The 13,171-nt window shown below is 35.5% G+C and overlaps 1 protein-coding gene across 7 annotated transcripts in view; it reads right to left on the minus strand.

Moving 5' to 3' along the window:
* Positions 1-11,418: 11,418 nt before the first annotated feature.
* The window catches only part of ROBO1 (roundabout guidance receptor 1), a 569,906-nt gene continuing 568,153 nt past the window's right edge, over positions 11,419-13,171 (minus strand). For 5 of the 7 annotated variants that reach the window (XM_070406015.1, XM_070406014.1, XM_070406021.1 and 2 more), the window contains one exon: positions 11,420-13,114. In XM_070406015.1, the coding sequence (XP_070262116.1) occupies positions 13,100-13,114 (15 nt within the window). In that variant the 3' untranslated portion in view covers positions 11,420-13,099. Of the gene's footprint in view, positions 13,115-13,171 lie in introns of all 7 variants that reach the window. The other 2 variants (XM_070406018.1, XM_070406016.1) reach the window with 1 other exon arrangement.

Consider the following 13,171-nt stretch of genomic DNA (forward strand, 5'->3'; position numbering starts at 1 on the left):
CTGCGGACTGAAAGGTCCCAGGTTCGATTCTGGTCAAGGGCATGTACCTTGGTTGTGGGCATATCCCAAGTAGGAGGTGTGCAGGAGGCAGCTGATCGATGTTTCTAACTCTCTGTCCCTCTCCCTTCCTCTCTGTGAAAAATCAATAAAATATATTTAAAAAAAATAAAATATACTAAAAAATGCATTATAAACCGCAAAATTCCATAAAATTGTAAAGAGGCAGGGAAATATGTTATAATATTTTAATTTATATTTTCCCTATTAAGCCTTTATTCCCACAAAGGGAATGAAAAGTTAGTACATTGTTTTATTCCTGTTTCCATTAATTTTCCTTGCCTTGGTGAAACTACAAATAAGGAATAAACAAAAAGATTAAAAGTAGGAAGAGAAAGCAAGAACAATAATTATTGTTATGACCTAAGTGAATGATTTTGGTCTTGATTATTAGCAGAAGAGCTGTTGCATGGATTTCAGAATTTTATTCACAAACCTCTATAGCTTCTCTAGCACATGCAATCACAGGGAAGGACCCTCACAGTTCTGTTTTATGAAGTAAAACCTGAGAACCAATGACTTGATGTGAATGTTAGGAGCAGCAGATGTACTGAATGATGTACTACTAGGATCATTAAAGGTGATACTAGACAAACGTACAGTACAAGGGTTTTGTTTATCATCATCTTATTTCAAAAACATCATTCTTCCCTCTCAATACATATGTTAATGCTTAAATGCCTGGCAACTCCTTTTAATTCCAGATCTTTTTTTCTGCTTCCAAGCTTATGGATTTCCTACTCACTAAAGACATTTAAGCAGTCCCAGTTATATACTGCTATGTAACAAACCACCTTGAACATACTGGCATTAGGTAACATCAATTTTATTATACTCATGGATTATTGGGGTCAGAAATTCAAAGTACAGCTGGGAGGGTTTGTCTCAGGATGTCTTCACAGCTGCTCTATAAAATCTGGGAATTTGTGAGTGGCTCGGGTGATTCAAATGGCTGAGGTTTGGAATCATCAGCTGGGCTCAGCTGTAACTGGTGACCTACACAAGACATTTGTAGGTGGCTAGGCTTTTTACAGCATAGCAATTGAATTCCAAGAGCCAGCTTCTGCAGAGCAAATGTTCCAAGAACCAAGAGGGAGCTGTGTGGACTTTAATGACATACCCTCAAAAATCAATAACCTTACTTTATTGGTCGAAGCAGTCAAAATCTTACAGTAATTCAAAGGATGTGAGTCATAGACTTTGCCTCCTGATGAGAGGAGTATCATAGAATTTGTAGTCATTTTTTAAAATCACCACATAAATTATGTATAAAGGCTAAAGAGAGAGCACGAACTAATTGCTAAATGTATGAGTAAGAATGTGTTGGGTGTGTTCCATTATTCATTCTCTTTAACAAACAGTCCACGCACTTCAGGGCTAATATCACTACACTCCGGTGGCACCTGAGAAGTCTAAGGGAATCCAGGGTTAAGCCACATGGTACATGATATTGATCTGGGCACAGGATTGGTCCTAGAGGGAGCATTGTTACACATGCTGGGATTACTGGGATGCATTTTTGGAGAGTATTGAATTTTCTTGCCTTTGTCTCTTGGCCTCTGGATATTATCATGTGTGGCTTTAAGCTTCATCTGTTACAGCCATCTTGGTAACAGCTGGAGAAAAAAAGCAACATGTGGAGCAAAGCAGAGCAAAGAGATGCACAGACAAATGGAGTTGGAGCCTTAATTGAAGCATGTCGGCTCAGAGCCCTATTGTTGTACTTTTTTCAATGATATTATGCCATAATTTATTTTTATTGCATTGCCACATTGAGTTGAATTTTGTGTGTTTTATGTATATAACTTGTGTTTAGAAGCATCATTACAGATACTCTGTCTATATGAAAGAGAGAAATTAAATGAACAAAACAATTTAATCCCAAATCCTCTTAACATTTTAATCAGTTAATCCTTTCATAATTTTTTATTGATTCTTTAAATGTGTGTGATTCTAAAATTATTTTAATTGAAGATTGATGGAAACTGGTCCAAAACAAAACAAACAAACAAAACAACCCAAATAATCCAAATCACAGTTCTCAAACATAATTCTGAATTGGTTGCCTAAATGTATTCAATCTGCATTTTGTAAGTAGAGTAGAATTTTGAGAAAAAACTAAACTTTATATTTTATAAATGAATGGGTGACTTCCTTTCAGCCTCATAACCCAGACAAAACATTTTTTCAATCCCCATTTAGAGTTTCAACAAGCTCCTTTATTGTCATGAATTATAGTATGAATATTTGTGCCCTCCCCAAATTTATATGTTGAAACCTAACCCTCCATGTATTGGTACTAAGAGGGGAACCTTTTGGAAATGATTAAGTCATAAGGGTGGAGCCTTATGAATGGGATTAGTGTCTTATAAAAAAGACATCAGCAACCTCCCTTTTCTCGTCAGACATATGAAGATACAGCGAAAAGATGGCTGAATGTGAGCCAGGAAGCAGGCTCTCACCATAGACCTAATCTGCAGGTGCTAGTTCTTAGAATTCCTAGCTTCTAGAACTGTGAGAAAGAAATTTCTTTTGCTTATAAGCCACTCAGTTCAGATATTTTTGTTATAGCAGCCTGGACTAATTTGAACACCATGTAAATACTTCTATCCCTGATTCACACTCTGTTGTGCTTGTGTCTGCCTTCCATTACATTGTGAGCCTTCTGGAGTTCATTCCTTTCTTTTTCTTCAAACATAGTAGATGCTCAGTAGACTGCTGAATTAATAAATGAATGCCTAGATTCAAATCAGGTTAGGGAAACAAAATAAACATTTAAAAGTAACAATCAAAATCTTTTGATTACCTTATAGAGGGTGACTTTTTTTTTCTAGTCCAGTAGTTATATTTTTGTCATCATATTATATAGCAGGATAAGAAATTAAGTTTATTCAAAATGATCATTTAATTATGCATACTTGAAACACGTGAGGCTTAATTAACAATGGTTGATAGTAAATCATCCAGATAAAATATATTAGCTTCTGAATATATGCTAATCCCATGCGTAGGTAGATTATCAATCTAAGTAATTTATTATTTTTCTTGATTTCTTTTTCCCCAAAGTATTCAAGCATTCAAAATGGTAAGATATTACTTATTATAAATGTCTTAGCCCATTCGAAAGAGACAGATTTTTTTTTTAAAAAAATGTTAAAACCTCTCCAAAAGAGTCCTCTTTCCGATAGAGAGGCAGAAGTGGGAGCAAAGAGATGGCTAGGTTAGGCAAAGCAACTAAAAATTCTGACTTAAAAGGCTATGTTCTATGTCCTTGAGCAACTTCTCAAGTCCTTCTGATAAAAAAAATGTACATATTCTTGGAAGGGTAAATTGTCTTTAAAGCAATATGTTAAATTCCTTTAATATTGGGAGTGTTAATATGGTATTCCATATATACACATACACACACACATACATACTCACAAACACAGGTATGTGATTATGTGATGGAAATGATCATTTATATTTTTTATTTTTAAAAATTATCCTTGGAAACCTAAACAATATATTAAGATTTATATATTAATTAAAGATAGTGGAGCTTTAAAAATATTTGGTGGTAGCCGCACCTTTAGCACCCATCCATCTTCCCTATTTCCAACACAGACACCTTTTGTTATTTTCCATTTCAGTTATAATTAATTTAAGAAAGGGAGTTGGGTATTGTTTGTAAATTTTATTAACTGGGATCTCATTCCCAAGAGGTAGTTTTAATTTCTAAAAAGAGCACTAGATTTGAAGCTGGATTCATATCTACACTCTGTTTATATCTCCTTATGGATATTTCAGCAAATTTCTTAGTCTTTCAAAATCTTGGTTGCCTTATCTGTCAAAAGGAATTAAACCTATACATTTCAAACCAATTTTGGTTAAACTTCAATGGGATACAGATTTAAATCATAGAAGGTACACAGTAAATTACTCATTGTTTTCTGTTATTTATTCATAATTTACTTCCTATGGTATACCCCATGGTAGCTCTTTCAAATGCTTTTCATTCTCCAAGCCTTCACTGACATGTTGCATAATTTTGTCTTGTAGGTTTGAAAACAGAAGTTAAATAAAAAAGCACTAACAACTGATTTTTTAAAAAATTCTAAAGACATTAAATATTATGACTAGTGGCTAAATCTCAGGAACACATGTAAATGCTCACTGTTACACACAAAATGAAGAGGCACTTTAAAGATGATTCGCACAAAATCTTTACAGAGAACATGTAGAAGAGCTTGCGTATATAATAGCTAAACTCTCAAATTGTGAAAAGCATACAGTAGTCTATTAAATAGGCATTCCATATAAAAACTCAGTTTTTTTTATTAGATAGGTTTTAAAATCCGCCTTTTTCCTATGCTTCAGGGCTTGCCTACTGTGACAGCCAGAGAAAATACTTCTGCAGGGCCCTTGCTTATATAAACAGCCTTAGTCAGGCACATCAGCACCATTTTGACAACACAAACTCACTCAATTTTATGAAAGAAATGTGCCAGCCAGTGTGAGCAATTCACTAACCAGGCTGCCCTCCTGGAACCAGGTGGCCAGCTCAGGGCCCCCCGAGATTCCCGCAGACACTAGTCTGCATTCTGGAGCTCCTTGAGTACCAACTTCACATCGGTCCTGGCACTAGGCCCTGACAGCACTGCTGGCCCTGGGCAGAATGAGGCGCCTGGAGGAGGATTTAAAACGTTTGAAGAAGGCACTCCAAAGTGCAGGAGATTCCGAAGATGCAGGGCAGGCACGGAAGTCCTAGTTGTTCAGGTTGCTTTTGTTACTTCCTGCAGCAGAGCAGGTTACAGGGGTCACTTAAGAGGCATCAAAAGCTCTGCTTTACTTAAAGTTGGAGAGCTCAGAGCTTTTCCCAAATGGAAGAAGAATTTCTAAAAGCTTAAAATCTAACTTCAGCCTTCATAAGTGGAGTTACTGATTATGTCAAGGATCTGAATAAAAAAATGTACCACATGTATGTAAATATTTTGAGTCCAATTTATTTAAGGCAATGGGTTTGCATAAGTGTTACGATATTTCATTAAATGTAAGATTTCTTTTACTATAACGGCTTTATGTGCCACTGTGAAAATGCTTCCAATCCTAGTTAGGATACAATACAATGCATCAATGATAGTTTTATGGGAGACATAAATGGGTTACATAATCCTCAACTTTGAAATTTCTTTTATGTTATTATGTGAGATTTGGTGATTTTGCTTTCATTATTTGGTGTGTGTGTGTGTGTGTGTGTGTGTGTTATAAGGCACAACTTTAATTACTGTGGATCATTTTCTTTCTTTGCTTAGGTACCATAAAATGCATTGTTTTGACAGAAAATGCACAATTTTGGTTATCCTAACAATCCAACTCATGTCTTACTGCTGTTTCCATACCTTTTCTCTTTTGGTGTTTCAATACTAATCGTGTAAACATTTTCAAAATATGTTAAATGGCAGTGAAACTGAACACCCATAGTACCAACAATTGATAATTGATAAGAAATCCACCAATTTGCAAATAATATGAAAACCCATGTTGAAATTCATACATGCACAACATGAAAGAAAATGTACCCTAAATTTGGAGAAGGGTTGTTTGACTTTGATAGCAGGTTAAAACATTTCACAATAATCCTGCTCGTAGCATATGGCTTTGAGGACTCTGTTGTGGCAGACAGTTCCCTTTGAGCCCAGGCTCACCTCATCTTTGCGTTTTCCCATCTCAAACACCTGCCATACGCATGTCCACTTTCGGCCTCCAGGTCTGCTACTCTCACTTGGTTGCTCACTAGTGCTTGGAAGATAAACCACTCCCTTCTCCCACTCCACCCTTGCCCACTAGCAACCTGCAACCAATGAGGAACCAGGAGCAAACTAACAATGTTCTAGGCACCTGTCACCTGTCCTTCAGTGAAGGAGGCATTCTGCATGCTTCTCGGAGGAGCCAGTGAGTCGTCTCTGGAGGCATCTTTACCTACTGCGAAGGACCTGTGATGATAGCTTTCCTCATTCCCCTGCTACTCCTACACCCATTTCCTGGAATTACCTCCAAAATTAACTGCACCCAAGTCTTTGTCTAAGACTCTGCCTCTGGGGAACCATAGACAAAACCAAGTCACTGTTTTACCCTCATCAGATTCTTTTGGGGGAAATGTAAATTATCAAAGTATATTTTTTATTAATTGCAAATGACAAAGATTCAGATTTCATGTAGCTCTGAAGGACAGTGATTTTTTTTTTTTAGTTTGAAGAAAAAGGTGCTATGACTAGCTCAATAGATGTACTAATGTCATGCATGGATTGTCATATGGAAAGTTAACAAACTTAGCAATCATATCATATTTACATTTCTTCCACAGGTGTTCTTTACAGTTTCTTTGTTGTCCTGATGATTCCATTATTAATGAGGTAAATGAAGTTTGGCACATGCTCACTCTGTATCAGACGTGTTTTTTTAACAACAGGCAATGAACACTACATCAGGACCACTGCATGGCTGAAAAATACTTCTGACTATAAGATTCTTTCCGCTTTCATTTACAAACTGCAATAAAATTGCATTTGTTTTGTTGGGGTAATGGTTTTCAATTTTTTTAAACATAAAATTACCTGAGATTGTTTCCAAAATGTAAATTAAGCCTTGTCTATTGGGACTCTGATTCAGAAAGATTGGACAAGAATCAGGAATCAACATTTATAACCAGAAGACAAATATCCATAGATATCACTTTGAGAAACTGGTTTAGTGCCTCTGGAGAAAAAGTGTCGTTGAAAAAAAATTTTTAAATACCTGTGTGAAGATTAATAAATAGAAACCTCATTTAATGGGTGAAAAAATGTGAAGGTATTAAGAATCACAAATTGGTAGTTACAAAATAGTCACAAGGATGTAAATTATATGAAATACAGTCAATATCGTGATAACTATGTATATTCCAGTTGTGTGTTAGATTTATTAGGGTGATCACTTCATAAGTTCTATAAATGTCGAAACACTGGGTTGTACACCCGAAACTAATAAAATAGTGTACATCAACTGTAATAAAAAATAAAACATATTCTTTTTAAAAGAAACCTCTTTTAAATTGGAATTGGGAGTGCCTGTAGGGAGAGCTCTTGCAACCTACCACTTATCATCAATTACACTATAGAGCAGTGGTTCTCATTCGTGGGTCGCGACCTTTTTGGGGGTTGAACGACCCTTCCACAGAGGTCGCCTAAGACCATCGGAAAACGCATATATAATTACATATTGTTTTTGTGATTAATCACTATGCTTTAATTATGTTCAATTTGTAACAATGAAATTAGGGGTCACCACAACATGAGGAACTGTATTAAAGGGTCGAAGCAGCCCTAACCGGTTTGGCTCAGCGGATAGAGCGTCGGCCTGTGGACTCAAGGGGCCCAGGTTCGATTTCGATCAAGGGCATGTACCTTGGTCGCAGGCACATCTCCAGTAGGGAGTGTGCAGGAGCCAGCTGATTGATGTTTCTCTCTCATTGATGTTTCTAACTCTCTATCCATCTCCCTTCCTCTCTGTGAAAAATCAATAAAATATATTTAAAAAAAAAAAGGGGGTCATGGCATTAGGAAGGTTGAGAACCACTGCTATAGAGGAAAGGATATTCTTCTCAACTCCAGCAAAAAGATGCTTTTCTATTCTACAATTTCTGCAGGAAGAAGAGTTTCTCCTCCCTCAGCCACCACTCTGCCAATGAAAGGCTGTTACAGTTCAGCCAATGAAAAGCCACTACACTTCAAACTCCCAGTCTCTCCCAAAGGATTATTTGTTTACAACAGCCCCTCTGAACACCCCCTTTCTTCTATATAAGCACATTCCTTTCCTTTGTTCTCCGGACGTGCTTGTGGTTCACCATTAAAAAGCATGTCCCAAATTGCAACTCTTTGTTTTTCTCAAATAAACTCATTTTGCTAGTGAAATACCTGGCTAATTTGGGGCATCTGGCTAGTTTAAGGTCAACACCGGTTTATTGTCTTCTCTCTCACTAGCATTCAAAATGGAATAAGGGAAAGAGAGAGAAATACAAAGAATTTAACTTTCTAAACTACTTTAATAGCACTCTAAATACTAATCAATCAGTGTCATTTATGAATGATAAGAAATTTTGGTGATAAAGGATTTTATCTACCTTTTGAAAAGTAAACCAGTATTTGCTTTCTCATGCAACCTTTGAAATAAATATCTAAAAACGGTACAGGATTTGATTAAAGTCAATTTATTAATTCAAAATAATTTTACATATTTGTATTCCTAATGTGAGCATCTTTTATTTTTAAGCTCAAGATGTCTAATTTCTTACATTCTATTCCCATGTATTACACATTTTTTATAAGTGTGTAGCAATTTCTTTAAACCATTACATTCAGAACTTTACAGCTGACACATAAGTGTTAGGCAAACTGTTCAATTTTGCCAGTGTTGGCATCTGTCTTTGTCATGTTATTTGAATAGTTCATGTTTTGTCTTTTTATAAAAATGAGGGAGTAACAAAAATAAAAATGCTGATAAAAATTATATGCTTAGGGTAGAGATGGTCGTCATTTGGGGTGTTACAGACAAAATGTGGTCTTAGTGAGAGGACACTGGATTTTGCAGGTGGAGTATGTTCACATATGAAAAAACAAACTTCAGCATTGGTACCACATAAAGCTGAGCCTAGGGATCCAAACCTGGAAGGTCCTTAAGGTTCTTGGTTGAGAGTATTGCTACAGACTCTTTTTCTAAAAAAAAAAGTCAATGTCCATATTTTTTTAGAGAAAACGTCCCTAAAACTAAAGTGATCTTTACACTCTATGTTCAATGTTTAGCTTAGTCTGCTGCCGAATCCATTTTTCAACATTTAAATTTCTCTGTTAAATTCTCTTAAAATATGCTGAGAAAACTATCATTTGAGATAACTAGATTAGAAAAGTTGTTTTTAAAAATTAACCTGTTTTATTGTTTTTAAAAATCATATGCTTTTGTAACAAGATCATATTTTGAAATATTAAGATGTTGCACCTGTTATAACTATTTGCTGCTATCCCTCCTCTTCAGGCAACTGAGAGGGCTTTTCTATAAATACTGCCCTCAGATGGTTACCAGACAAATGAAAAGGGATGGTTACTACAGAAAACCAATTCAACACTTCTTTTGGGTTTCAAAATAGGTTTTTGAAATTGTAGCAGAATGAAGGCTCAGTTGCAAGAGTTAAGGTATTGCAAACCAAAGACTGGAAAGTAAGAAAAATGCCCATTTTTGTATTGCTTTCTACCTCCTTTCTTTCCCTGTCTCTCTCCCCCCTTCTCCATCTCACTGGGAAGAATTAAATGTAAGGTTGGGGATTTAAATACGGTGAGTGTGTCACTGAGGTTTGATTCTTGTGTCCCCTCACCTTCTCATCAAGTATGGGGATCTAAAAGTATAGCAACCTATTCAGCACTTTCCATTTCAACACCAAGGGAGCCGTGAGTATTACCCAATAAATATTGAGCATGTACCATCTACTTCATATATATCAACTTATTTAGTTCCAACAACCTTGAAAGGTATGTGTCATCATCATCATCATCATCATCATCATCATTTAAAAACTGTAGAAGCAGCAACCATCCTCTCCCACAACTCAAACACAGCCCAAATGTGACAAGCAGTTTAGAAGACAGAGGTTTCTTGTGACGTCCTGAGGAAGGGCCCCACACCCAAGTCTCCAGAGCACCAGCAAGGCACAGGAGAGCCTACAAAACTCCCATGCCCACTTCTCACACCCAACACATCTAAGGGCTCAGAAGTATCAAGAGAGGATCAAAGGATAATAAGGGACATTGGAGTTGGGGAGAGGAGGGTGCAGAATAAATATTCTAACCAAGGGGGACCATTGGAAACTTGGACAATAACCATAATGCCAGAAGCTCCTACCACCTGTACCCCACAGCTGATGTAGACAGCAACATGTGAAAAGGGAAGTGAGGGGAAAACAGACTATGTCAGAAATGACCAAGAAAGTCAGATATGACACTAAGCCCAGTTACTGAGATGTCAAGTGACATACTTGCACACCTGAATGGTAAAATATGTTTTAAAAGTGCCATATCACCACCCATTGTACGGCCCTCAGGAATTCACAAGCAAAAAACAAACAAAAACAGCAAGAATTTATTCTATGATTAGGTATTTCACAATGACTTTTACTCACCAGAAATGGAACCACCCCATCCTTGTACCACACTTATTCTTTGACTTAAAGAAAAAACAACCCCTTTGCAAGTTTTTGGGAACAAACTATGTGTGCAGTGAGTATAATATGTGTACAATAATTTCAGTCCATGAATACAATATCTTGTATTGTTTGGGAGGTTTACAGAGTCCATGTCATAAACATTAATGCACTAAATCATGACAATAGCTCCATGAGGTAGGTATTATTAAATTTACAGGTGAAGTACCTGAGACTTAGAGGTCACGTGACATGTCCAAGGAAACATAGCTTATGACAAAACAGGCTCAAAGCCAGCCCCTCTGATGTACATAATTTTTATGCATAACACATACTATAAATAAAGAGAGAGAATAACTTATATATGTTCAACTCATCAAGGGAAACAGAAAAATTAGGTCATTAAACATGTCCCATGAATTTTTTGCTTGAAATACTTGAAAGCTGAGTTTTTTTACTGATAGGTCTGTTCATTTCTAAGTAAATGCTGGTGATTACTTCATTCTTGTGAAATTATATTTCAGATTAAATCTCCCTTTAAAAAATTTTCCTAGATTTTCAAATTGTGATCAACACAAAAATTGTCTATGTATATGTCATAGGAAAAAAATGTTCACTAGGTTCTATTGCTCTTGGCACTTCCAAGACATGATGCCCATCTCCAGCACCCAAAGCTGAATACTTGAATAGGCTGACTTAAATGAACAACAATGTGTTAAGTATTGCATTGTAAAATGTCACATGAATTTGTAACAAGAAAGCAGATAGTTACTGATAAATATTTTGTAGTTATATAATTTACTTGTTGACAGGACACAAATGGCTCAAACTTTACAAATCTGATTTATCGTAGTCAAATCCTATTTCAGAAATAGGTTAACTGAAATTCAGATACACCTACATAAATATTTCAAAACAACCTTAATAGTAAAACCTTCCTCTCTGATCAAATGACTTTTAGGTTTTCATTTATCTTACATCTTTAATTTCAGTGGAGAAAAGGAGCATTTTTCCTTACTATAAAAAAACAAAAACCTGGTTGTTCATAAAACAAAATGTTTAACGATCTGATAATATAGTAGTGAAATGTTAAGACAGCACACCTTGTGATTAAATGGAATAATTTGATCACACAATGAAAAAAAAGAAATCAACACAAGAAAGAATGATGTATTTGAGAACATTTTTAATAAATAATGTGACAAAATTACTTTTTTGATTACTGGATTTTCAGTATGCAAAATTATGGCTAAAAATAAGAGGCTTCTTACATGAACATAATGAAAACATTAATCACATGGATTGTTCCCTTAGTACTGCACACCCTTTCTATGTAACTTTTCAATTATCTAAGTGAACACATTTAGTTTTTGGTGAATACCAGCTTTTTTTTTTTTTTTTTTTTTTTTTTTTTTGTGGCTCCGTTTTGTTTGGCTTTGTTTTCCAGTGGGTCAGGCCTGATACCTGTGTAGAAATAAGTGTACATTTTTTTCTTCAAATAGCACCAATTACAAAGTCAATAAAATTTGTATAATGACAAAAAAGGACCATACAGTCAGAGGGCATCATTTGGCAAATCAAAGCACATAATGCCTCTATTTGAGCTTATAAGGAAATCTTGTAAGTTTTAACATTGGCCACAACAAACTTAAATCTCTTTTTCCTTAAGTCCAGGAAAAGTAAGAACCACTGGGTTTATGGCCCACAATAAAGTACGCACGTTACTTCACCATCTGTCATCATTCAAATATTCCAAATACAAACATAGAGCATTAACAAAACAGGTTAAAAACGCTTCTCAACATTTTTTTTTCAATAAGACAAAAAGGTTAATAGTTACAATGGTTTACAAATAAAGTTTAGTGATTGTGCTTTTAAAACCAAAAAAAAAAAAAAAGTTTAAAAAACAGTGCATTACAAAAACAAAAATCAGACTTCCTTAAGTGGCACTTCTGAAAGTTGAACTGACACTACCAGAAGAAATTTAGGCCAGTTAAGATAGCGATGTTCTTATTCAATTGGTCATTAAAAACATCCATTTGTTTGTAATATGCAGTTTTAATTGGTTTTTAATTGAAAAATAGAGTAAGGTTTTTGCTAGGCTTACTTATGACTATGACTAGACAACCAGAGATCCAACTGGCTTCCCCCTACTTATCGAAAGGACGAACATTTCCAATAAGAATATACTTCAGTGATTGAAATGAAGTGAAAAAAAAAGTATCACCAGGGGTTGCAAAGAGAATATATTTACAATGTTTCTACCCCATTCAAATTAATTGTGGTTATTCTGCATTTGCTATATTTTTATTTTCTCCCAGGAAAGGGTGGTATGAAAGACTGATTTTAAAATCACGTGACAATGAAGTATGTTTTAATTTGCATTAGCAGTTGGTTATAGAAAGATTATATCTTCAGAGCCCTTGGCATGAGGTTGATTAATCAATTTTGTATCTTTGATCAATATTTTGCTATAAATTGGCTTGGTATATAAGCAGTGCAATGCCATTATCTCAGGGGCAAAATGCAGAAGAACTATTCTGTTCCTTTCTGCTGACTGATGACGGAAGCAAGAATTCAAATACTTCCCTTGCTGGAAGTAAGTGTAATGGTTTGTTCCAACAGTGAGAGGACTAGGGTGGTTCCTCATAGAGATAGGGATCAAACAACAACAAGAAAACCCCAGTAAAATTTTTAAAAATGGTATTCCAGTAAGAGGACAATTTGTACACTCTGATTGCACTGAACATTTTATCTGGCGTCATGTGTCATCAGACATGAGGCATCTTGAGTGACAGTTTTCACATTAGATCTCGCAAGCCTCTCTGGTTGTCTTCAGCTTTCAGTTTCCTGTAAGAGATAAGTTCTTTTTAAGTTTGAAAATAAATCTTAGAGTATTATATTTAC

Source organism: Myotis yumanensis, unplaced genomic scaffold (genome assembly GCF_028538775.1).
Source record: "Myotis yumanensis isolate MYYU_CA2020_CCGP unplaced genomic scaffold, mMyoYum1.0.hap1 SCAF_2, whole genome shotgun sequence".
In the NCBI taxonomy this organism is placed as follows: domain Eukaryota; kingdom Metazoa; phylum Chordata; class Mammalia; order Chiroptera; family Vespertilionidae; genus Myotis; species Myotis yumanensis.